Genomic DNA, 25,079 nt, shown 5'->3' with positions numbered 1-25,079 from the left:
GTCTGACATTATTGGGCCGCTTTTGCCCTTTTTTATTGACATTTACTTGCTTAACGTGCTTGTAGCTCTCCTTTTATTGTTATTATTATTGTCGCGTTGAGTTCTGCTTGAGCTGAGGATGAGGATGAGGCTGAGGCTGAGGCTTGATTGTTGTTGCTGCTGATTGCTGCTGGTTGCTGTTGGTTGCTGCTCGTTGCTGCTTTCTGCTTGCTATTTGGCTGTCTATCGTTCACGTTCAACAAAATTGCAATAAAGCGAATTTTTCCACACGTTGCATACTTTGGAGCGCCGCTCACTCACACACTCGCACACACATGCTGTATGCATGTACATGAGAGAAAATTGCAGTTACTGCCGCTCGATGGCTGAATTTTAAAACAATTTTTTATACACAATTTTCCATTAGTGTGGCGGCGGCCTGGGGTGAGAAAAACTCTTTTACAGCAAAGTCTGTGGCTCTGGCTTCCACGGAAACTTTATTTATTGCAATATTTTCGTAAGTTGCAAATCTGGCACGCGCACGCACACACACGTACGGTACGTATACGTACGCAGGCACACACCCACACACGCTTCCCGGAATTTCGGTTGATTATAAAACGACAGAGCAAAAGTTAGCGCATCGCCAGCAAAACAGCAAAACAGCAGAGCAGCAATGACAGCGGCAAGCGGAGCGGAGCGCGAACGGCACTGGGAAAATCGCAGCAGCGGGAAAATCGGCAGAGCAGCAGAAGCAGCCGAAAGCTTCTCTTTCGCAGCTGGAAAACTGAAAAGCCTGGAAAGGCAAACCGAACCGAGAACCGAGAAGGTCGAGAAAGCCGAGCGGACGAGAGCACGGCCAATGCGCATGCGCCGCAGCAGAGAAGCTGGAAAAGCCTGTGGGGAAAATCGGGGGGAAAAACTTGTAGAGAATCAGCGGGAACCATCGAGTTCTCCCTTTTGTGTGTCAGTGTAACAATGGAATGCCCCTCCTGCTTCGTGCTCCACCATGATGCAAGTAGAGTTGCAGGCCTCATTAGTGTCAAGGCGACATATAAATTTGGCACTAACTAGACAAATTCCTTGAGTGGCCAATTAATATGCAAGTGCCACGCCCACTAGGCGAAGGCGTAGGCGGATAGGGGAAGGATATATACTATATCATCATCAAATTCATCATCAACGCAGACCCATCTATCATCCCAGAAAGTTAGCAAGCAAAAAGGAATCAGAAAAGCAAGAGAAAGTATTTCGGGGCTTTACATCCTGTTGTTGGCTTGGGAGTCCTGCGCCTGTCGCCCTGCTCTCTAGGTGTTCGACTGTGTGTGTGTTAGCTTGTGTGTGTGTGTGTGTGTGTATGGCAGTTTGTTTTTAATCAACGTTAACTGGGTCAGCTTTGGGGCTGCAACTAAAAATATCATTTATGCTGCATTTGACTTTCCCCCGCTCATTTGCCGCGCCGTTTTTCGGCTTTGAATAAGCAAATACATATAAAATACCACACACCTATATAAATATATATATATATATATAAATATACATATATATACAAGTAGTCATATATCAAGGATGTAACAGTGGCTTGAGCTCAGCCGGATTTAACATTTGAAAGGTAGAGGAGTCGGTGCTGTTAGTGTTACAGCTTCTGTTGCTACTGTTGACCCAGTTGGCTCTCTATAAATAGCACAGCCCACAAAGGGGCGGGTCGTGGGGTCAAAGGGCGTAACGGGATGGAAAGTGGGGAGTTTGGGGCTCCGCCGCCAACGAGAATTTGAATTTGAGCAATTGATGTCGGATGCTGGCTTATGACGAATGCTGAGCGCTCCGCTTAGGAAAATGTATTCTCTGGGAAATGGAAAATTGCATTTCGTGGCAGTCCATTGGGAGTGGGTAATGCAATATTGAGGAGTGACTTTGCTGGGGACTTTTGCTTAAGGTGAATAATCTAATATTTATGTAGGTGAGGTCAAGGAAGCGCGGTTATGAAGTTACTCTCGGTAAAATTGTTTTCACAGTTTTTTTAATATGCTAAAATGTTAGCATTATTTTCTTTGGCTTCGAAGAAGGGCTTTCCCTTTAATGCATTAAAACTGGATGTTAATGTTCACAGTATTTGCCCTTTAATATCACTAAAACACTATTGCTTTAATTAATTAAGACATTTAAAGTAACCTCTTCTTAAAGCTTAATAGGTTTTATTAAAGATATTAGATCCATAACGAATTGAATGGCAAGTTAAGTATTTGCTTATAAATTATCCCTCTTTCTTTTAAGACCTTTGAATATAAAATTGAATTCAGCGAAAAATGTATTAATTGTATATTCTCAGAGGTCACTGGCAAAGCTAGTGATACTAAACTCCTTTTAACATATCTAGAACTATGATTTGTCACATCCACTCAACAAATAAGAAACTTGTATATTTGAGATAGCAGAGAAGAGTACTCACCTCTGATGATGTTAGATAGCACATCCTTGAATCGGTGCTCTCGATGGAAGCCTGTTGAACAATTCCGTAGCGTGACTCGCGATCGCTCAAATACTCTGATCGCAAACTATCCTGACGTATGAACTCGGCACTGAAATGTATGATTACATATAATATTATATAATATTGTATGAATAGATTTGTTAACCCACCGTTGTTCTAGGGAATCGGCACGAGCACTCTTGTATCCCGAATCGTTGAGACTGCTGTCCTGTCTCAATGAAGGCAGCGAGTCCCAGGGCGAACGTTTGTGCCCGGAGCCAGGAACCTGCTGGGTCATCATGCCATGTCCCGATCCGGATCCAATAGTGGAACTGCCGGAACGCCAGCCATCGGAGTGACGGAACCACTGGGCCCGAGCCGATTCACCAATGCAAGAGGCGCAACGCGAGTTGGAGAAACTGAAAGATTAATCCACGAAGTTGGTTTAGTGTTCCTATAGTACAATACTGAACAATTTATCTCACCTGGAGTTATGATCCGATAGATAGCCACGGTCGCGTTCGCGTTCCCGCTCCCTGATCAACTCATTGCGATCACTGTAGTAGCCATCACGATCGCGATCCCTCTCCTTATCGCGAATAGTAGACAATGGTCGATGTGGCGGCAATGGCAAAGTGGAAGATTTTGCATTGGCTGTGGATAAGAGATGACATGGAATGGGATTAGTTCGATTCGATTTCCAAATACCATTCAATCCTAATTGAAAGCATTCCAAAATCTACGTCAGGCAAATGCAATCGACTTATGGCTTCGATTCGCATCGAACTGAGATCGGATGAGTACGAGCTAGAGAGCATTAAATCTGGAAGAGATCGTGCGGATCCGGAATGGAACTACTTACGCCTACGTAGTGGATATGGGCTGCGCTGGTTCGATCCGGGTAGGCTTTCAGCGAATTCTGATGATTTGTTGAATTGTTGATTTGTTGTTGGGTTGTTGTGGTTGTTAATATTGTAGTTGTTCGTGGTGTTGTTGGTTGTTGATGTTCATGTGTCGTTGGGCAATGCGAGGAGAGTAATGAATGAGCATTTCATGAAGTGACATGTATAGCAATTATGGTATATTGTTAAAGAACGGGATAATAAATATGGCAAAATTACGCACATTTTCAGAAAACGAAAGATCAAGTTAAAAGGTTTCAAGTTAAATGTAATTAATAAGCTGCATGTGTTGGTCACTTGAAACGGCACTACTTTGGACAATGGACAATTATATTACTTCTACGAAAAATCCCGCTGAACCCATTTCAAAAGTTCAATTACTTTAAAATACACTTAAATGAAGTATTTAGCTTACAATTCTTTTACATTTGAAATCGCCTGTTCCCTTTTCAAGCCGCTTTCAATCCTTCTCAATTACAACCGTCAACATTCCACTCCGCTGGCATTTTCATTCCCATTTAATCAGATTATCAAGCCATGCCGCGGCATTTCAACCCAACCCCAAACAAATTAACTGACTTTAAAAGCCCGCTGACCTGGGTTCGATTGGCTAACTGACAGGTTGATGTGTTCCCCAGAGAATTTCACTACCCAAAAGCTAATTAAGAAAGAAATTCAATTAGGCGAAGCAAAGGAAACGGAATAACAAAATGCTCAGCTACCACAACAACGAGAACAAAGGTGAATAAAGAGCTAACCCAAACAAAATGGTAACAAAAACATGGTCAATTGTCGGGCCTATCGAGTTGGCTCACCCAGATTCTCCATGCTCTGCGAGAGCAGGGCTTCGAAAGTGTGCAGACTGTAGGACTCGGCATCCATGCCCTTGGCCAGAGTGTTCCTCAGATGCATCTCGTACTCGAGGAGCAGCCGCGATGTGGGTGAGCCCGGAGTGGGGGTCACATTGGGTGCCTGCTGATGATGGTGCTGATGGCGCGAGGATCGCTGCGGCGGTCCCTGCTGCTGCTGTGGATGCTGACCCGATGATTGCTGCTGTCCGTACGACTGATCCTGATCGGAGTTGCCATTGCTGGAGCTCGGAGTGGTCGCATAGCATTGATTATCGAACATAACGTTGTCCGAGGGCGGCGAACCCTCGATGCAGCTGCGTTCCCGCTCCAGTTCCAAGTACAGATTGCGCGGCGGATAGCCGCGTCCGATTTCATGCGAGGATCTGGATGGACAGTAACAACTTCGTTAAGTAAGTGAAATTCCGACACACAAATGGCACAAGTACACCCACCTCGAGCCGGAGAAGCGCGACGACTGACTGCTGGCACGGCCCATCGTGTTGTTGTTCATGATGTGGTGGCCACCGCCTCCGCCGCCGCCACCGCCGCCCATTCCCATGGCCATTCCATGCTGGTGCATGTGCGGCGGATGGCCCAATGTCTGGGCCGCATTCGCATTGTAGTAGTTATAGCGCCGACGCCCCATCTCCGGCGAGGTCACCGGCGACTCGGTGCTGGGCATCGGCTTCAGCATGCGCTTCAGCGTGCTGGTGTCCACGTTCATGTCCTCGGTGCTCTTGGTCTTCCGCCGTGTGTTGTTGTTGATTACATTGTGCTGGTGCATGTCGTGCGAGTGCGCGTCGCGTGTCTGTGGGCGGAGAGTGGGTGTGGCAGGTGGTTAGTGGATGGCAGAGCTTGTTTGCTGCACACAGCGAAAAGTTGGCCTAAAAGCAGGTGCTAGTGCTACCGCAATGGGTTCCTATTCAGCCTTAAACTTAAACTCTTTAACAGGTAATAATAATTTTCTAGACTCCTATTTTCGTTCAGTGTTTCGGATGGCACAACAAACTAACCATATCATCGCCAAAGTCCTTGTTGCGCGTGCCGGTGCCCTTGGAGGAGGAGGTGCATGTGCCCACGCTCTGGTGCAGTCCGCCGCCGGCCTGTGTGCCCTCGCTCTTGGAGAGATCCATGTCCATTTGGCACGCAGCCGGGTCATCATTGCCCACCTGTGAGCCCACGTGATTCTGGCCGCACATATCGGAGCCGACATTGCCGACGCCAGTGACAATTACGCCCGGAGTGTTTGTATTGACTCCGGTATTGGCCACATCCTGTCTGTCCTGCTGACCGCCCTTCATCTGGCGCGGCAAGGTATCTAATGATGGGATGTAAATTCAAATTAGATGGGGCGCTGCGTCTCCACATAGATTTTGGGATTGGACTCACCTGCTCCCTGGTTGGTTCCGGGACCACCGCTGGCCACATTGTCATACAGCGAGGTGCTGCTAACCGCACTGATCACTTTTCCGGAGCCAATCTGCTGCTGGCCGTCGACGTCGGTGATTCGGTGCGAACCAACGTTACGCGGCAAAGTGGATGAACCTGCAATGAGGATGGCGGTGAGTTTTGATGGGTGGGGATGCGGTGGATCTTGTCGCCTAGTCGCTAAGCACTGAGTACGCAAATGTTCGAGTTACATAACTGAGGAGGCTCGGGTGTCGGAAAATCAAAATGGAATCAAATCAAGTAACGGGCTAGCTCGATTCTGGCCAGGATCTCACTCTCTATGTGTTCTGGCTCTATGTCTTCTGGTCTATCTGGTCTTGTGTTTATCTCGGGATCTTATGGAGTAGTAATCTCACCTCTAACACGGGGATCGGTTCGCAGGCGCGCATACTGCTCGGCGGACATGCAGGTGCACTGGGGCTCCTGGCGGACGCGCGACGGCGACGCCGGAGTGCTGAGCGGCTTTCGCTTGGCCTTCACCTTGCCCTTGCCGGGGGGATCCAATTTCAGCGAGTACGACGACGAGGCCTTTCGTGAAAATTTGAAAGAAGGCGACTGTAAAACGTCGCACTATCATTAGGTTAGTTGATTGGGATTACAAGGTTCTGTGTGTGCGGTTTCTCCTCATTCTCAATGTATTCTCTGTCTTCTCTTTCTCTAACTACTCATTTAACACCCAGTTGGGACGTATATCACCTGGTCTTAACTCTCCTCGGAGATCTGTGGCACGAGTCCAGCACTCGGCGAAGTGGGCGTGTCTGTGTGTTTTTGCTTTTAGTAACGAAAGGATAGTGTTCTGAAGTATCTTAGAGAACGATTTCTACAACTTCTACGGGTGCAGATAGAAGAGTTTGAAGCAGAAGCTTTGGGTGCTGAAAGCCTGGTTCTACTTGCGTACAACGGTATATCTAGATAGTGAAAGCAGTTTTTGAAAGAAGTAGTAGTTGAGTGTGCGGTACACAAACGAGCTTCTGGTTGGTTCTTCACTTAATCTATTTTGGGCGCTTGGCGCAGTTTGCTAACTGATAACTTGATAGTTTTATTAAGCGATATAGCTTGGTTTTACAAGTAGCTGAACATTTACTTAGCCTAACGTTAACATTTCTTTTGATTATACAACTTTGATTGGGGTTAACTTGAACAATTTATTGTAAGCATGTGCGTTTGCTTGAATATAACTACTTTCGATTTGATTCGAATGGATTCGATTTGGTTTCAGAAACCTCCATGGAAGCCGCCTTCGAGGCGATAAATGATGCTCCAAGAATATATATGCGCTATATCATCAGCTACTGCTGGATCCTAACTATCAAATCTAGCTCTCACTGGAGTGATGCTGATTTGGCTTTTTGAAAATTGCTTCGATTCGTAAACCGCCCACTTGCGTGGGATCTTGGATTGGGGGAGGATGGATCAGGATTTTCGGGATTGGGGGATCGGATTAGGGCTCGTCGGAAACGGATTGTAGTGGATAGGTAACGGTATTGTAGTAGAGGATACGTGCGATTGTTTTAAAGCGTTTTGCGTTTTTCTTTTGCATTTTCATTTGTACGATTCCACAGTTATTTACATTGTTTATTATCGATCATCATTGCGTTCGAATTTCAATTTTTAATTAACAGACATTTTTCAGACATTTTCATTCAGTTATTATCGGAAATTTAGTTTTGGGTTTTCAGTTTTTGGGTTTGTGGCACACGTAAAATGCAAACGAATCGATTTGAAAATATATTTATACATAATTATATATTTAGAGAGTAGTTAAATAAAATTATTGTTAGATAATTAAAGCATTTCGAAGTAGGGGAAACGAGGATTTCATATATAGAATAGATTTCATATAGAATCGAGGTGTACATTCAGAATGTTTTTATTTGGGGCATTTTTTGAGGTATTGTTATTGTAGTTGAGTTGTTGTTGAGTTTTGTTTGTTGTTTGTTGGAGTTGAGTGTTTATCATTCATAAATTTCGAAAGAAACATCCGTCGGTTTTTTTTTTTGCATTTGGTATCGTTAGTTTTTGAAAATGTTTCGAATTGAAGTACGAAATGAAATGCATTAAAAATGAAATATTTCGAAGGATTTATAGTTTTTGAGGTTTGGCGTGTTTCGACAATGATTTCGAAAAATGATTAGAAGAGAGAAAAAGAAATGAAAGAATATATAATATAAATACATTTAACAAATTTTAGTGTGTGTGTGTATGTGTGTGTGTGTGTGTATGTGGCGTGTGTCTGTCTGCGTTCGGTGTTATCGGATAGTTTTCGTTGTTCATCTTCGCACTTGTGATTCACATTTACAAATGAGTCCTAGGACCGGGAACTTCAGGTGAGAATTCTGAACACTGATAGTGAAAACGAGAGTGGGTGAAAAACTGGGTCTGGTGGGTGGTGGGTGGCAGTGGTGTTGGTGTTGGCGTTAGTTGGGTGGCCTTGTGGTGGGTGGACACATAGAGCAGAAAAGCTTACAACAATTACGACACTCAGTATGTGGTTGTTGTGGTGTGAAACACTTATGGAAGGATCTTACACATGCCCGACATTGCGGATACAGAAAAGAGATATTCGTTTAAGGGGAATGTAAACTTGTACATGGATATTATTGTTATTATAGTAATTATCTTTTTCGGCGATCAAACGACACTTAGGTGAAACAAGAATTATTCAGTGGTGTGACTGTGTTGGATGTACACTGTACACAGTGGAAAGGAAATAATATGAAGCGATACTAACGTATTTTTTTACAATGTAAGACACCTGCAACAAATGATGCGCAAAGTAAGAAAAGAAAACGAAACAATTATTAGACTTGGCTAGTCCAGATAGTTCATGTCTGACTACAATATACTAGAATCTATATTAATTAATAGGCATATGATGGGTGTGTTTATCGATGAGTTCTAGTTTCAGTTTGAAATGTATCTGTTCAGATGATAGCTTTATGCGTGAGTAGGTCAGAAATTAAGTACCACAGAGGGGTAAAGTATAGCTGAACTTATTATCAGTTTTTGATTAACTTATTCTAGGGAATTTATCGTTAAATCCATAAGGAATGATAGGTTATATACATTTTTTGAGTTTTTGGAAGTCTTCTAGGTTTCGGGCTTTAGAATCGGACAGAAATTCCTCTAAGATTTTATATATTTTATCTTTCTTTCTCAATTTCTGACTACACTGGTATGTTATTTTCAGGTACATGTCTCTGTATGCGTGTTGTGTTTTCATGTGTGTGAGCGTGTCTATATAAATACTACGATTATACTTTACTTGGCCAAATTTCGCAATGGGCATAAACTAGAAAACGAAAAACGCAAAACTTTCACATACAACTCAATACAAATTTGGGAATGGAACGAAAAACTTGTCTTAAATTTTCAGTGAACCAATCTTTTCAAATCGTCAGGGTTTCGACTAATTGGCGAGTACAAGGACGAGTTATGTAGAAGTGAGTATTTTTGAGAGTTTTGGCTATGCAGGGATTTTCACTGTGACGGTGATGGTAACTCTGTTTATGCAAAGCCGATTTCATGAATTTAAAGGTATATTAAAATATACTTTAATTACTTTATTTCTTAGTCGGCAGACTTAAATTCTGATTGAGTGTTAAAAGTAAAAGACATTTGAATTTTGTTTTTAGGCTGAAACTTTCTAATCACTTGAAAGTTATTGACATGGCATGGTCAATTTGAAATTGCAATATAATGAATTCGTGATTGGCATAAACGTAGTTCGTGACTGTGACTATGACAGTGACCGTGACTCTGCGGTGATAGTGAGCGAATGAAGAGCTTAATTATGATATCATCTTCAGATTGTTCGAGTGTTTGCGGCACTGAACCTTGAGATTGATGGTGGATATTAAGAGTACATAGCGGCTAGAGAGATGGGTTTTATATGCAAAGCAAACATCAACTGGCTCGTAACCATCATAATCATTATTATCATTATTATCGTCGTCAGCGGCAGCATCGACATCAACATCATAATCATAATCGTTATCATTTTAATCGTCACCATCTTGGTCGCCACCTTGGTTCTCTCAGTGTTTTCTAGTGTTAGTCTGTGTGTGTGTGAGTGAGTGTCATGAGTGTTTTGTGGGTGGTTGGTTCGGTTTTTTTTGGTTTGGTTCTGTGGTTCTAGTGGTTCTGGTGGTACTGGTGGTTCTGGTGGTACTGGTGGTTCTGGTGGTTCTGGTGGTTCTGGTGGTTCTGGTGGTTCTGGTTTTGGTTTACTGGTGGTTCGGGGCTGGTGGCTCAGCTGCGTGCTCCAGCTGGCGGGCATGATTACAGCTCGCCGACCGAACTCTGTTAGTGTTGCTGTATTAGTTGTGGGGGTGGCTGAGGTTTATATTTTTCGGTATCGGTATCAGTTGAGGTTGGTTTTGAATTAATTTTCATACAAAGATATATATTTTTTTTTTGGCTGTTTTTGTTTTTCAAATAAATTTATTTTTTGGGTTTGGCATGGTTGTTGTTGTCGTCGCAATGCGAAAATGTTTGCTTTGCCAGACCGTAAGAGAATACTTACACAGCACTCGCGGAATTGCTTGGCATCGATGGGCGAGGTGAAGTTGAGGCCCCAGGTGTCGTTGGTCATGGGATCCTTCCAGTAAACGAAGCACTCCGATGCCTGGCCAATGCGTGTACCTATACGAGGGGTGGTATTTGGATGGGGATGAGATCCAATAAGTTAATCACGGAATTGGCGCGCAACCAATGTGCACTCACCTGGCTGCACAAGTCTCACATCGAGTATCTTGTCCACCTGACTGTTGTACGCGGTGATGTGAAAGATGCACTCGGGCGAGTCCTGAATGCAGGTGATGTTCACAGGAACCAAATCCTCGGACACTTGTTGCCATTTGACGGTGCCGGCTCCGCTGGCTGATACATGGAAGACCTCTGCCCACAACCTGAACGAACTATTGTTGGTTAATTAAGTTACAGCAATGGATGGTAGTTGGTTTTGGTTTTAGGTGGGTCGTTTCCAGATTCGATTCCGATTCGAATTTGGATTTGGATTTGGTGCACAATTGTTACATTTTTAGTTTTCGGGTTGGAGAGGAGAATGTTGGTAAAACAAACAAAGGAACACATTTTGTTGTTATAGTTGTAGTTGTAGTTGCAGTCGGAGGTGGGAAGGAAAAGTTGAAGCAGGATACATTTGTAGTTGTTGTGGTGGTTTTGGAGGTTTGGCCGCATCAATTTGTGTTTTTTTTTGTTTTGGTTTTGTTTTGGTTTTGTGGTTTGAGGTGTATATTTGTTTTGATTTTGTCGTAAGTTGGAAAATTGTTTTATTCATTTATATATATTTTTTTTTTTTGGTGAAAGAAAGAAAAACCAGAAGAAGAAACAATTAGTTGGTTTGAAATAAGCTATCGAAAGAGCGAATTCAATTGTGGTTCAGTTGTTGGTAGTGGCGTTGGTGGTTGGAGCCCTCGTTTTCAGCAGTCAGATAACATAAACAGAGTCGGGCTAGAAGCGTGGTTCTGTTCCGAAAGTTAGGACCATAACCCACCTCAATAGATGTCCATCGCGACGACGGGAACTTTGCCAGGGGGAATCCTCATAGCGGTAGGCCTTGCGCATCAGCGGGGCACAGGAGCAGCTCAGTTTGTTACCCATGGCGCAGTTGGCGCAGCTTGCCGCAGATCCTGCATTATTTTTTTTTATTATTAATTTCTGGTCGGGATCGGGCAAGGACCATGAGCTCACCTTTACCAGAGGCACCCCGATGTCACCACATGCCGCTCACGTCCGCCTGCGAGAGCGCCTGTCCGCGATTCAGCGACTGTGACCGCTGGTTGTGCCGGTGGTTGTGGTAGCGACTCGATCGCTGCAAGAGATTGAAATGAATCATTAGGGTAAACTTTGTATTACTTTGATCCATTCATACGGTGCTCAATAGGTAATTCAACTACAAATCTAAATAGTTACGAAATGAAAGTAGCTCCATAAACCATTTCAAACTATGCTCTACACTGTTTTGAATTCTATATTACCCCAAGGCGATCGAAGTAGATACTGTGGGAGTTAAAGATGTGTGGTAAATACCATCTTTAAGCGGCAATAAACCTGAGAAAGACTCAAAATATCTGCAACGGGGGCCGCACAACAAGTTTCAGGTCTTTGGGCGCTCCGATCTGAGAGTTAAAACCGCTGAAGCAACCCACGCCGCAGTTTATTATCATCATCAAGTCAGCCAAAGAGGTGCGAACGCTGGTGCAGCAATAGTTCCCTTTTCGTACCACAAAAGTTGTGTAGGTGTCAAAAACAAAAGCGATGCATAACTCAAGCCAAGCGATGAAAAGCGGAAAATGTGCTTTGAAGTATACACGTTTGATTTTCTTGGACACCTATCCGGCAGACAAATTGCACTCCAAAGCGAACGCAAAGTCCGCGGTGAGATGGAGCAGAATTTATTTTTATGTAGATTAATTTTTTTATAAATATTCCCAGACTGGCCCATATGTACGCCAGATTTGTTGTTCACTGGCACAGAAGCACACTTCGAGCGGCATGATAGCGATATATTTAGGTGATTTTGTACGAATATATTGCTATTTTTGTTTACATCAGTTGACCCAGAGGGCGACACACACGGACACCTGTTTGTTGTTTCCTATGAATCGGTTTTGGCCATTCAGTTGCCGGCTTCAAAGCGATACGAATTGCGGTTTACGGATCGGGGCTGACGAGGTCTTGAAATAGCCAAAACAACATCACAAATGCACGCCGCAAACTCAACTGACTGGCACTCGCAAGAAAATCGAAATCAAAACGAATTTTCATCTCTGCGATTTGTTGACTCTTTCTTCCGATCTCTTGGCGTCTCAAGAGCGCCACATACCGCCCACATGTTTGAACATGTATGTTTGCTTGCAAGCTCTCTCCCTCTCTCGAGAGAGAGAGAGATTAGATCTTCGGAGAGATATAATCGAGCAGCATGTGCACATGCGATCATCAAGTGGACCACCGTGCGACAATGGGCATGGGAACGTGAATGGGAATCCGGAGTGGTTATGGGAATGGAAATGAAAATGAAATGAGGAAAATGGGAAATTGGGAAAATGGCACTGTCTGCTCGGCTGCTCTCAGTTCGCGTGCCTGGTGCACGTGTTGTTGTCCAATTTATTTTTAAATCAATCTACTCTCACCACTCTTCGCCCTCATTAAAGTTGCAATTGGGATCGTCGGTCTGACACACTTTGGGGCGCTGAGCGACATATCGAAAGGGATCATCAGGTTGCTGACAATAGGGGGGCTTTTCTATGGGTAGTTTCGGCAAGATGATCTTGAGAGGCTCTTATTTCTTATTCACATAGAATAGATAGGGGCAAGAAAAAAAAGTAACAACTCTATATTACTTTGAGAATATATCCACGTTATGGTATATTTTTTAAAACCTCTCACAAATCAAAGCCCGAATGTTAAATTTATCATTAGCGAAACCCTTTTTATGAGCATTACTACTACTACTTGTAGGTCTGAGCATATCATTGGGTGCTTTGGGAACCTATGAATGTGTTATTAGTTTGTTTGCTTTGCTTTTATAAATAATACACACCTCCACATGGCCCCAACCATCGGCGTTCATTTTGGCGGCTGCCTCGACACTTTCCTTGGCGCCCATTGTTTTGTTTTCGCTTTAGGATCGCGTTCAGTTTGGTTGATGTTTTCCTAGGGAAATTGTATCGCCACACGCTCTGGCACCGCTTCTTTAGACGCCCCTACCCGCTGAGTGCTCTTTCAGGACTCAGAATTCAGGATTCTGGGCAGCTGTCAGATGTTATTTATTTTGGGCCCCAGCGGAGGACCAGGAGCGTCTGCGTTGTGAGGGCCGCAAGACTCGTGGGCCTGGAGACTCGGTTCAATGTATAAATATTGAGCGGATTGACGTTGACGTCGCTCCTGCTGTCGCGAACAAACACACACACACACACACCCGCAAGCAAAGGACTCGCTCTCTCGTTTGCCGTTTATTTTGTGTGTTTGCTGAGAGAGGGATGCTGTGTCCGTTGAAGGCGGCTTTCAATCGACTTTCGTCGGGTTGAACGAGGTGCTGACGTTGAAAGCAGTTAAATAATAGAACAGGAGCACGTCCTGCCCGTCCGTATGTGTGAGTTGTCCGCCTTGTGTGTGTGTGGTATATCCTGCTGGTATGTCCTGGCCTATATGGCGTATACGTATGTCGAGTGTATTATTTATGCAGCAGAATGTTCTTTGCTGATGCTGATGCTGCTGCTTTTGGCTCCTTCTCTGGAGAGTTTTACTCCTTTGTTTGTCCTTTATTTTTGCTCTGCGTTTTCCTTTAGTCAGTTTTTCACTTGGTGCTTATTAACGGTGCGTATGATTAACTTTTGCATATTTTAGTTGGTTTTATCTTTTGTAGTTAGGGGTTTCCTCTAGCTTTAGTGCCTGCGTTTAGGATTAAGTTTAAAATTTAGTTACGGATCTGTTGTTTTATCCTGTGGCCTTTGATTTGGCAACGCCTTTCGCGGCCCACCGAAAAAATAGTTCGTTTTTGGCCTGCTTTTTTCGTATGTTTTCGAAACCAATTTTGTTAATTATTAAATGATCACTTTTCACTTTATATTTAGGAATTTTCGGTCCGTCTGAGTGGGATTTTCGACTGGAAATAACGAGATATTCCGTTTTTCGTCACGAAATCGAGCAGGATGAAGGCGCTGTGTATTTTCGTGTAGCCAAAATACCTACAAAACTTGACGAAGCCCAAACGAAATGTTTTCACTTGACGAAACGGGAGAGCAAAGCAGTGGCGAGAAGAGAAAGCAGGCAAGAGCGCAGAAAGAGAGCAAAGTAGAGCAGGAGATGAGCGTCGAATTACAGCGACAGCCGAAAATTGCTGCCCCCTCCTCCTCTCCACCGCTCCTCCTTCTGCTCCCACAGGCTTATATTTTAATTTCGATTTCTTTCTTGGTTTTCCGTCGTTATCCTTTATTTTGTATGCCCTCAGCCTCTGCTTCTTCTTCTGCTTCTGTTCCAGCTTCTCTCCTCGCGAGAGTGTGTATGTGTGTGTGTGTGTGGGCTTAGCTTAGAGGTATGTGCAGTGGCTTCAACACCCCCCTCCACCCCTCTCTCTTCGCTGCGTGTGTGCCTCAAAAAAGTTGCATAAATCACCACACCTTAATTTACTTAAATGTCTTTTCTTGTTGCGGAATGTTTGTTACTTGAATTTTACTTGATTAATTCGTTTTTATCTGCCTCGTGGGCGTTTTTTCCACTGGGGCTGCAAAGTATGCTACAGTTTTTCCGCTAATCCAAATGACGTTTCCTATGATTTTTGTTATTATTTCAGCTTGGTTATTTACTTAGTTATTTGCTATTTGTTTGTGGTTCTAGTTAAAAGCTTTATTTTGTTTAGATTAGTATTCTTTGGAAGCAAGAAAAAAGCGACAAAACACAACCGTCGACGTCGACTTCGAAATTCGTTTTGAGTCGCTCAAATGCAGAGGGATGCTGCGACGCCGACTGCGCAGTCGACCGCGGCGTCGCTGCAACTGTTGGAATGTGTGCCACTCACACACACTCTCGCTATTTTTGTTGTTTTTTTTTTTGTTTTTGGGGTGGCTCTGCTCTTGTTGTTTTTGGCCTTTCGTTACATGTGCTGCTGTGTGCGAAAGTTTTAATGTCTCCCCAATGCATATGTGTGTGTGTGTGACTCGGTGTACGTGTGTGTTAATGTAATATTAATGTTATAATTTGCTAGGCGGAAAGGACAACGAACGTGCCGAGTTAGAGACATCAATAATGCAGCCAAAAAACCATAAAGAATAAAGGGCAGTGAATTTAAAGGGGTTTTGGTGATAGGGCTAGGAGAGGGGGTGTGGTGCGATTTCTTTTTCCATCATGCCAATCAAGCGAGAATTTCCCGATTAAAGGATCAAGCCCAGCTCGCCTTTATTTTCCAACACTGGCCCGGCAGGCAAAAGTTCTTGAACAGCACGTTTCCCGACAAAGTAAAAGTGAAAAGCAACATCAAAATTAATAAGTAGAAAGGATGCTGACGCCGGCGTCGCAGTCACTGTCGGCAGTGGCAGCGGCTGCGGCAGCGGCAGAGGCAAAACCTAAGAGAGAAAAAGTCCTTATGCCCCTGCGCCAATTCAATACTTAACGAAGCCTTCGTTGAGTTGAGACAGCGACCAGCTGCAGCTTCTCTAACGGTAATTATTTGCTCAAGCCGCTTGCACTTTATAGTTTTTAAAGATTTAACAAATGCTTAAGCGATAATACCGTTTTATATTAATTTTAATTCCAAGAAATACCTAAGAAGTATATCCAAAAATAGGCGTGGCCTCAAAGCTCGGCCCGCCCACTCATATCGCTTAAATACCGTTATCTCTTGCTTGCTTTAGAAAACTGCATTTTGCAGCTGACGTCGGCAGAGGCAGCAGCAGAGCTCCAAAAGCACGTCACGAAGTCTTGAAAAAAAAAAACGTGAAAATCGTAAAAAAATGACACCTTAAAAGTTAACCAAATTTTAAAAGAACATCTTGTTGCCTCAGCTCACAAATGCAATAATTGGACGTCTATATGTATGTGTGTACTTGGCTTTTGTTGTTGCGTAAGGTTTTTAGGGCAACTAGAGGGTGTGGTTTAGGGTTGCCAAAAACTTAAGGGCATTAAAGGCCAAAGGTTGACCCTCCCAAGTGAATAAAACTTTATTTAATGGGAAAATAGCCGAAATATATTTTAATCAGTCTCTAAAACCCCTAAGCAAATATTTCATTGATATTGGGGCTCTTTTTTGAGAGGGTGTGGTTGATGCGCAGCTTCCGCTGCTCATCCTCATTTAAGTGGCGTGGCAACCCTAACATCTGTTTTCCGGCCAACCTGCAATCTCGTGCACCTTTTCATCTCGATTCATGTTTTTATGAATGAACGGCCACAAACATCAACAAGGGAAAAGCTTTCTGTTGACAGCAAAACAACAAAAAAGGGTGTACTAAAAGCTATTGTGCCTTAAATCGTTGACTTATATTTTATTATTATTCTGTTATTAACATAAAATTTTATAAGACTTTTAATTAGTTTAAAATTATGAATTTTGAAACTGTGGTCGAAGAAAATTATTCAGTAATACTGCCTTTTTATGGAGTACCTAAATTGTTGGCAAAAACTGATTTAGTAAACAAATATATTTATCTAACAGCTCATTTATATACTTTTTGTTTAAACTTACGAATTAAACTAATATTAAGTACAACCCACTTCATGATTAAAACCGCGAAATTCAAAAAAAGTACTAGAAAATACCACACAATGAACTAGTTTCCTATCGCACATCGCCTATCGATAGCGCAGTGTTGGTAAAGGCTACCAGGCGTCTATCGCTATCGGTCGAAGAGGAGTACGGAATGTGCGGACTAAAGTTTGAAAATAAGCAATTAAATCAATTAAATTAAATAATAAATACTAGGAGATGCTGGAAACCGGTGGTGAGGCTGAGATGCTGGCCGGTTTCACCAGTGCGGATGTGGGCCCCGAGGCGAAGGGTAACTATATAAGCAGACCCATAAACTGTGAAATTCCCACTGCAACTTCACGACGTGCAAATGTTTCTCCTGCAGAATACAATTTACTGCGCGCGGATGAGGAATATCGCAATGGCAATGTGGAGCACTCAATGTACTACCAGGTTAAGGCCCAGTTCCAGTCCACCGATCTGCGTTACCTTACCGAATCGGCGGAGCTGGAAAATCAGCGTCCCACCATAGAGGAGCTGATAAAATCAGCCTCCAAACTGGAGAAAAATGACTACAAAAGGTGGTATATCCTAACTAAACTCTTTTAAAACTCTTTAAAAACATTATTCTTAGCAAAAAGTTCCTGCAGAACATCATCAAGTATCTCCAGCAAATGGAGCAGGAGAAACCGCCAAAGAAGACACGTAACGAAATAGCGGAGTACCTGGACTTTCTGGAGGACGTGCAGGATCCTACTGAAGGGCTGACTCGCATTGCAGACAAATGTAATAGTCTGCCCCAAGAATGGTGTGTCCTCCAGCTCTGCAAGAGCTTCAATCCCGCCACCACCTACTCTGTTTTCAATGAGATTATTGCCAGCGATGGAGCAATATATCTCACTCTGCTCCGTCACTGTAGAAGTCCTCAAGAGGGACCGATTTGCCTGAGAATTTACAGCGAAAATATGGTAAATCTGTTTCGGGAGTACAGCACTCTGGTGGAACGATTTAAGCGAGTGGTAACCGTGGATCCGCTTAACATGAAAGGTAAAGAGGCTAAGCAGAAGTATTGGGAGGAGCTTAATGGTTTTGACACTTTTCTGCACGTAAGTACTAGACATTATATCAATGTATCTTATCATCATAACCACCTCTTTTAGAAACTTCTCGCCGACTTTCGGGAAATAATATCTCCCTATTCCTTTCTGTTCTTTGGCAAAAGATACGACTGCACTGTTGTCCAAAAGCAAACCAATACCACCTATACTCGTGTTGACGATTTCTGTCTAGTTAATCAATGGGGTTCCCGCCAACGTGTTTTGCTTTCCCAAGCGGCTCTGCATGCCAATCGACTGAGCCCCACAGATCTCAAACTCATCTGCTATGAACTGTCCAGCAACGAAAACGAGATCCAGTCGGCGTATGACTTGCTCAAAGGCTTGGCCAGCGACTGGACAGAGGTGGAGGAGAGCCAGCCCCTGGCAAGCAGAAGATTTCCCATCATCCTGGTGGTCGATGAGGTAGTGTATTTACATTTGTATACTATGGCTGATTTTAGTTATAATATTTGTGTTGTTCAGCGACTAGACCACCTCCATTGGGAACAACTAGTCACAGTCCAGGAATTCTCCCGCGTCAAATCTCTGCATTGCCTATTGCGCTTGTTCCAGAACCACAAATCAAACATAAAGCATGGCTACTACACAACAAATATAAAACGTGGCATGTGTGTAATAAACCCAGATGCGGATTTGGTCAACTCCGGTCGCAGGCTGCGCAGCTTCTTTGAGTACTGGCTCTCCCAGTGGCAGCATCTTTTTGAAACCGTGCCCAACGAGGAGGTGATAGTGGAACAGGCCCTCCAGGCGGATTGCTTTGTGTAAGACATGATTGCAATGCAACAATGACATTTTAATGCTTATGGCTATAATTTTAGATACGCGGGTCACGGTTCTGGTCTGCAGTACGTCAATGGTCGCATAATTTGCCGGGCACGGGTGCGCAGCGTGGTTTTTCTATTTGGTTGCGACTCTACACGCATGTTGGGCACGGGCCTGTACAGCGCATTATATGGAGCCCATGATTATTACCACGGAGCTCTCTGTCCTTCGGTTGTGGGCACTCTGATGCCCGCCTTGGACGGGAATATGGATACAGTTTCGGTGACAATATTGAGTCTGTGGTTGGCCCCCGGAGATAACAAGGTGATGCCGTGGACACATATTGATCGGGTTTCCTGGCTTAAAAATGGCATTATAAAAGGTAAGTCCATATTTTGATATTATACATAACAGACTTATTAAAAGATTTCTTCAGGATGCATATTGAAGTGTTTGACAGCTACTAATTACCTTTCTATTTTAGGAAAAGAGGAACCCACGCCCACCATGAACGACCAACCCAACTACCACCTGGGCAGCCTGTGCTCCATCCTATCTCTGGTACAGCAGGGAAAAGTGGAACCGAATATCTACAACTGCTGCATTTACGTGTGTCGCGGACTACCCGCTTGGAATTTGGCCGTGGAAAAGCTGCCTTTATAGTTAAATTCGTCGTGGAGTCGATCTCCCTAAGCAAAGTTTAGCATATGCAATAGTATGATTTTATTGAACTACTTCATTCAAGTGGAAAGTGGTGCTCAAAAGATTGCATTATAAGTAAATTTTAACACTCAGAATAGAATAAACTATACATTTATATATTAAGAAAAAATTCCACAGGCACTTACCTTTTCTTAGTTTATTTGGAAGATTTAGTGATGTTTCCTTATGGATTTAGCACTTTAACTGAAGTGTCCTTGATTTCGGCTTAGTTTTTTTGTTTAAGTAGGAGTTTTAAACATGTTTAGACTTTGTACATTGTGTTGTTGGAACTTTAAACCGTTTGAGAATTATTTAGATTAATTGATTTAGGTTAGAGTTTTCATTTCCCATAGTTGGAATCATGCCAGATACAGAGTACAGATTTATTCTTACATTTGCCTGTGCAAGAATAGGGAGTGAGAAAACATTAATTCGAGTACAAATCGCAATGTGGGTGAGGTAAAGTAAAAAGTGAAAGTGTGGTGCAAACGACAGTCAGAGAGAAAGATATTGAATGGAAACATTGAGAATTTATAAAAATGCAATACAATTGAAATGCGAGTGGGGATTATCCTAAGCCCTCGTCCACGGGTCGAGTGTGCTATAATGCCTCAATGGCCAGAAACGCCCATCTATTTATTTACTCGCACTCGCACTCGCTTGTCGCCCAGTTTGCTCTCCAAAAACGCGACTCATCTCACCTCGTTCCCGTCCTCGTCCTCGGGTTGCCCTTTTGGCCAGAGCTTTTCCCCCACCGAACCTGCGGCGACCTCCAACCGCCCAGCATCGCATCTACTTGACCTACTAACGCCTGTCGCATTATGACACACATTCGTTAATTAGGCCCAGCCCAATAACTTCTTTGCTTCCCCCACTTCCTTTCATCGCCGACCACGCGGCGTATGCGTAATATGTGTGTTTCTGTTATGGCTTCGAATATTTGCATGCCATCAAATAGCCACGCGGTGCAGACACACCTTGGCGCGTCCCTATTTTTATGATTTACCAATAGCTGGGCTGGGCTGGGCGGCCAGTGTCCTTCGTCCTTCGTCGCGATGTCTCAATGCCGTGCCCATGCAGCGAGTTAAACCAAATTAGCACCCGTAGGGCCAGCAAATCCGAGGTGCATGCCGTGCCACACCCCCAACGCACACACACAACGCGAGAATCGGGAAATCGAGAAATGGGGACAGGGAACAAGGAACAAGGACTTGGAACATGACAGGAGACAGCGTCAGAAGGAGGATATTACATAACAGGCGCTCCCCATGTAAATCTGGTTGTAAATTCCCAGTGTGTGTGTGTGTTTGTGTTTGTGCGCCTCTGGGTGTGTTGGTGTTGTTGTGCTCAAGTGTGTGTGTGTGTGTGAGTGTGAGAGTGTGTGGCTTGGCCCAAATGAATATGCGATGACGTTGACGCTGCTATTGTTATTGTTATTGTTTTTGCCAGTGGATGCTGATGCTTTATTATTATTTGCCCAGTTAAAAGGTAATTTACCCATTTTCTCTTAACCTTGAACTCTTAGTTTTCGCCAGCATTTTGCGCTTCCATATATTGTATATTATGCGTTGAAAAACTTTTTTTTATGCAAAAAAAAATATAATTGTACAAACGTTTTGCGTTTATTTTGTGTAATTTTAGTTTTTTATTTGTATTTATTGGTTTTTTGGGGTTTGTTGGTTTTTTTTTTGAAAATTTGTTGCTGAAACGCTTTGTTAACTTTGTTGAAATTCTTTTAGTTGTCTAAGTTATTGTTTTTGGTTAAGTTTGATGATTTGACTTGAGTGTCCTTTATTTTTAGGTCTTCATATTATTCAGTGTTAAAATGTTGTAAGTGTAAATTCCGCCGCGTTGCACACAACAATTCTCTGGCAGAGATCAACTGAGACTGAGCTCGACTCTGGCCTTTAGTTGCATCCTTTTGGGTATCCTGCTCCTGCTTCCTTGGCGAAGGACAAAAATCGCGAGAGAGCGAGCCCGAACAAAATGTTGCAAACTAAACCACAACAAAAACAGCCAAAGGGCCAAGAGCCAAGAGGCAGAGAGGCAGATAGAGAGCGCGAAAGAGAGAGAGGCCAAAAAAAGGCAGGACTTTCCCTTCTCATCCTGGCCATGTCCTCGCCCAATCCATTTGTTGTTGCTGCTGCTCACTCTGTTTCACTTTCAGGGGGTGGCGAGTGGTCCCATCACCGGGAGGGCGGTTTTCAGGTTTCCCAGCTCACAGTGATTCTGCGTTTTCATGGTGATTCCTTTTTTTAGCCGTTTGTTGTTGCCCCCAAGGAAAGCTCCATTGTTGTCAGTGGCCACGTGACTCGCGACCAGGACTTTCTTATCAGCCCGGAGCTTTTAAGTTTGCCCCCAGGCTGCAAAAGCTCTGAGCGCAGATGGCAGACCAAGGGATGCTCTGTCGCTTAATTCGTTTACTTGTACTCTAGTCAAAAACCTTAGTAACTATGGTTCCTAGAATGTAATATAAAAATAGAGAATAAACTTAGGATAGGATGCTTGCCGGGGTGCGTCTCTCCCCGCTAATATCTAAGTGTAGTAGCTAGTTTTGTTGTACGTGGGTTTCTTTGATTTGATGCGTGTTTGTTTTGCTTAGACTTCCATTTTGTACTTGTCAACGAAGTTTGTAACTTCCAACTGCCAGTCCACCATGGTGCAAGGACTCCATTCGGCGGACTTCCTAGCTGGCCTCCTCGCTCTTCTCTTGGTTTCCACTGCTGTTGCTATTGCTGTTGCTGTGGCTTTGGGTCTGCGAATGGATGGCTGCTAAGTCCTGAGTCGGACTGGGGGAACCGTAGAGGAGCACTTACCTTATTTCTGTGCGGGCAGTCGGCGTGGAGATGGTCTTCTCCACGGCAGCGATGACAGCGCTTCGGCTGAGGACCCAAGGCGCATTCGGAGGCAATGTGGTTGGCGAATTCGCCGCAGTTGTAGCAGCGCATGCGGCGAGTCCTTCGATTTCTGTTGGATTGTAGTTGGTGGATAGGTGGTGAAAATGGGGAAATTGGTAGGAGGATGGGGTAGGAACTCACATTCGTGGCCTGTAGGTGCTGCCTTGACAGCTCCCGCCATGCCTGCTGGACACCCTGGTGGCCTCCAGTCCGCGCGACGTGCGCTGGCACTCGAACTCCACCTCCTCCTGCTCGCCCAGCGATCGGAAACCGGACATCTGGATGACGCTCTGTTAGTGTTAGGGGTGTTATGTAAATACGTTTATAATTAAATTATAACACTGATAATCCCCCCGTTATCAAGGCAACAAATAGTCGACACTCTGCTAATGGATAATATATAAGACTGACCTTATGTCAAGGAAAGGGAACTATGAACTAATTTTCTAAAGCTTAAATTGATTATGCCGTTTGTAAATATACATATCTTGTGTAGCAAAGAGTACCCACCTGATGGACGAACACCTCCTGGCCGCCGTCGTTGGGGGTAAGGAAGCCCCATCCTTTGGCCACGTTGAACCATTTGCATTTGCCCAGGCGCACACAGCCGCATTCCTCGGCGGGACTCGCAGGATTTGCGGGATTCGCTGGAGGGAATAGAGAAGGAAACATGAGTTCGGTGCCCAATTCGATATCCTGTCTGGGAATCCCGCTCTTCAAGGTTTTGTTATTCAAATGACCAAGCGGCAGTTAGGCAGCTGAACAACATTCATCGTGTCCTTGCCCCATTTGCCGCGAGGCAAGTTCAACTTGGGTTAGGTTCTCCTGCCCTCTCGCCGCCGATTCCTAAGCCCTCCACCTCCCCAGCCCAACTCCCATTGAGGGCAGAAAACAGGTTTCGTTGTTATTATAAGAAATATTTGGAAAGAAGTGAACGAGCGGCGGAGCGTATTCATTCCATTATCTAAAGCAGGGGCTCATCTCACTCACACACTCGCACACGCCCATCCATTTGGGCTGGCTCATTCATTCATTCATTCATAAATTGTTTTCACTTCGCTCGCTCCCATTTCGCTGGCAGCTTATCTACTTCTCGAAATGGGCCCTAGTACTCGAGTACTCGTAGTATCGCCTAGATGCCTAGATGCCCAGATACTCGGAATGCATTCTCATGCTTCTCTGGCTTATCTGAAAACGAAATTTTCATTTTCGGGGGTTGCTGGCATTTCTAGGTCGGCCAGCGCAAGCATTTTCTTACTCATTTCCAGCGAGAACGTGAATGGACTTTCAAGATCTTGGAAATTCAGTTTGCGTCTGATAAGAAACCTAATTGAATGAAAATCTTTCAGCTTGCTCCACCACCACCATTACACGATTATCCCTTTGGATGGTGTGGTTTCCCTTTCCTTTTCTTATGGGTAAGTCGCAAACTGGTTTCCCCGTTCAATTAGCTTTGTAAATCTCGCAGATCTAATGGCTCAAATGCACTGAGGCGAGGATAATCCTCAACTGGCCCGGCTGTGTCCTTGATCGATGTGTGATGGTAAGTCGGTCAACGTTCGGGGGTTGATGACACCTCTGTATATACATAGGAACCCCCAATTTGCCAATAAAAAATCAAATCAGCGAATGGCAAAAACACAACAGAAACCGAGAAAAACACACGCCAGCGAATAAAGAACTGCGCAGTATATAAAAAACCCAGACAAAAACAGAAACCAAATTTTAGGGCGATCGCAGAGCCAATCAGCAATCAGTTTGATAAGATTTCCCATTGAATTTGTTGTCGCTTTTTTTGGAACACAAAACACGTTTGTTGTGGGTAGAGGGGAATGTGGACGTTCGTGCGACGTTCATGCATTAGTTGGAAATTAGTTTCACTCTACTCCATATTCTAAACAAACCTGATGAAGTGGAACTCTGGCTGGTGGTCCTTCTTTCCAAGCCAATTTCCAGCTGTATGTTTTCCATGCTGACTTCTTGTGTCTCTGACGTTTTCTTTTTAGATTGGAATATACTTAAATTGTTTGATATTTCGCTCCGAAAGTCGTAGTTGCCTAAAACTTCACTGCAAATGCATGGTTTTCCTGCCAACGAACTGACATGTGGCCAAAGATACGTATCTGTATCTGTATCTTTCACTGCCCGCACTCACACAGCTACAGCACTTTCTCGAGTTTTTGGGCTCACCGAGGGGAAATTAGGAAAACGCTGCCGCTGCGCACGACGCACTTCGTCACACTGACTCCGTGTTGCGTTTGACTATTTCTAGGAAGGTCGCAGCAGGCCCGAAAAATATTTAGCTCAGTATCTTGAAAACAATATTCGACTCGTTTGCTCGTGTGTGTGTTGGTGTGCTGCTGTGTCGGTGTGTGAGTGTGTGAGTGAGTGAGCGTGGAAAATGTCGAGCTGAGTTGAGTGAATTCGCCCCGTTTCGGTATGAGTTGAGCACGTAAATGTATCTGACAGATACTCGACATGACGATCGCGTGTAGAGAGAGCGCTAGAGTGAGAGCCAAATTTATCTATGTCGAGCCATAGACCACATACCCTATGTTAAACGCCGAGCACACTTTTGGATTCGGATTCGGATGTATCTGCATCTGTATGGCACTCAAGAAGTGCGTGAGACCAGCGCTCTTCAGGATACTTGAGAAGCTTAACTGTTATACAAACTAGACTGAATAGGTTTCAATTAATGTTTTTAATGAGTATTTTATCAATTGAGTTACTGTCGTTTTTGCCT

At 44.0% G+C, this 25,079-nt stretch overlaps 4 protein-coding genes and 1 long non-coding RNA gene across 6 annotated transcripts; 1 reads left to right on the top strand and 4 right to left on the bottom strand.

Moving 5' to 3' along the window:
• Positions 1–2,157: 2,157 nt before the first annotated feature.
• LOC113563973 lies at positions 2,158–11,306 on the bottom strand (the record flags this gene model as incomplete). The annotated part of the gene is made up of 13 exons (XM_026978125.1): positions 2,158–2,163; positions 2,429–2,558; positions 2,620–2,868; positions 2,935–3,103; positions 3,312–3,368; positions 4,167–4,585; positions 4,655–5,010; positions 5,216–5,520; positions 5,592–5,747; positions 6,008–6,206; positions 10,177–10,295; positions 10,377–10,570; positions 11,167–11,306. Coding segments are annotated over 13 exons (2,499 nt in total), but the record flags the coding sequence as incomplete, so codon positions are not given.
• On the bottom strand, positions 11,236–13,281 carry LOC6544673. The gene is made up of 3 exons (XM_001971974.3): positions 13,216–13,281; positions 11,364–11,484; positions 11,236–11,302 (listed from the first exon to the last, which is right to left on the bottom strand). The coding sequence occupies exons 1-2, from the start codon at positions 13,279–13,281 to the stop codon at positions 11,386–11,388; spliced, it is 165 nt and encodes a 54-aa protein (XP_001972010.1). The 3' UTR covers positions 11,236–11,302; positions 11,364–11,385.
• Positions 13,282–13,773: 492 nt separating this feature from the next.
• Positions 13,774–15,131, bottom strand: LOC113563896. Its single transcript, XR_003407673.1, has 2 exons — positions 14,981–15,131; positions 13,774–14,066 (listed from the first exon to the last, which is right to left on the bottom strand). It is a non-coding gene; the product is annotated as an uncharacterized LOC113563896 (long non-coding RNA).
• Positions 15,132–16,975: 1,844 nt separating this feature from the next.
• Positions 16,976–19,566, top strand: LOC6544672. The gene is made up of 7 exons (XM_001971973.3): positions 16,976–17,164; positions 17,240–17,435; positions 17,489–17,960; positions 18,015–18,374; positions 18,435–18,733; positions 18,791–19,116; positions 19,219–19,566. The coding sequence occupies exons 1-7, from the start codon at positions 17,092–17,094 to the stop codon at positions 19,395–19,397; spliced, it is 1,905 nt and encodes a 634-aa protein (XP_001972009.1). The 5' UTR covers positions 16,976–17,091; the 3' UTR covers positions 19,398–19,566.
• Positions 19,567–21,839: 2,273 nt separating this feature from the next.
• LOC26526113 (protein lin-28 homolog) lies at positions 21,840–24,606 on the bottom strand. 2 transcript variants are annotated; one of them, XM_026977664.1, is made up of 5 exons: positions 24,238–24,606; positions 22,844–22,980; positions 22,475–22,623; positions 22,253–22,403; positions 21,840–22,191 (listed from the first exon to the last, which is right to left on the bottom strand). In XM_026977664.1, the coding sequence occupies exons 1-5, from the start codon at positions 24,302–24,304 to the stop codon at positions 22,123–22,125; spliced, it is 573 nt and encodes a 190-aa protein (XP_026833465.1). In that variant the 5' UTR covers positions 24,305–24,606; the 3' UTR covers positions 21,840–22,122. The 2 variants fall into 2 exon arrangements, 1 of the variants encoding a protein (XP_026833465.1); XR_003407709.1 differs by lacking the exons at positions 21,840–22,191; positions 22,253–22,403; positions 22,475–22,623 and having other exon boundaries at positions 22,915–22,980; positions 24,053–24,606.
• Between the last annotated feature and the right edge of the window lie 473 nt (positions 24,607–25,079).

This window comes from Drosophila erecta, unplaced genomic scaffold, assembly GCF_003286155.1.
Source record: "Drosophila erecta strain 14021-0224.00,06,07 unplaced genomic scaffold, DereRS2 tig00000021-arrow-pilon, whole genome shotgun sequence".
Classification (NCBI taxonomy): Eukaryota; Metazoa; Arthropoda; class Insecta; order Diptera; family Drosophilidae; genus Drosophila; species Drosophila erecta.
This window is presented reverse-complemented; position numbering and strand designations above follow the sequence as displayed.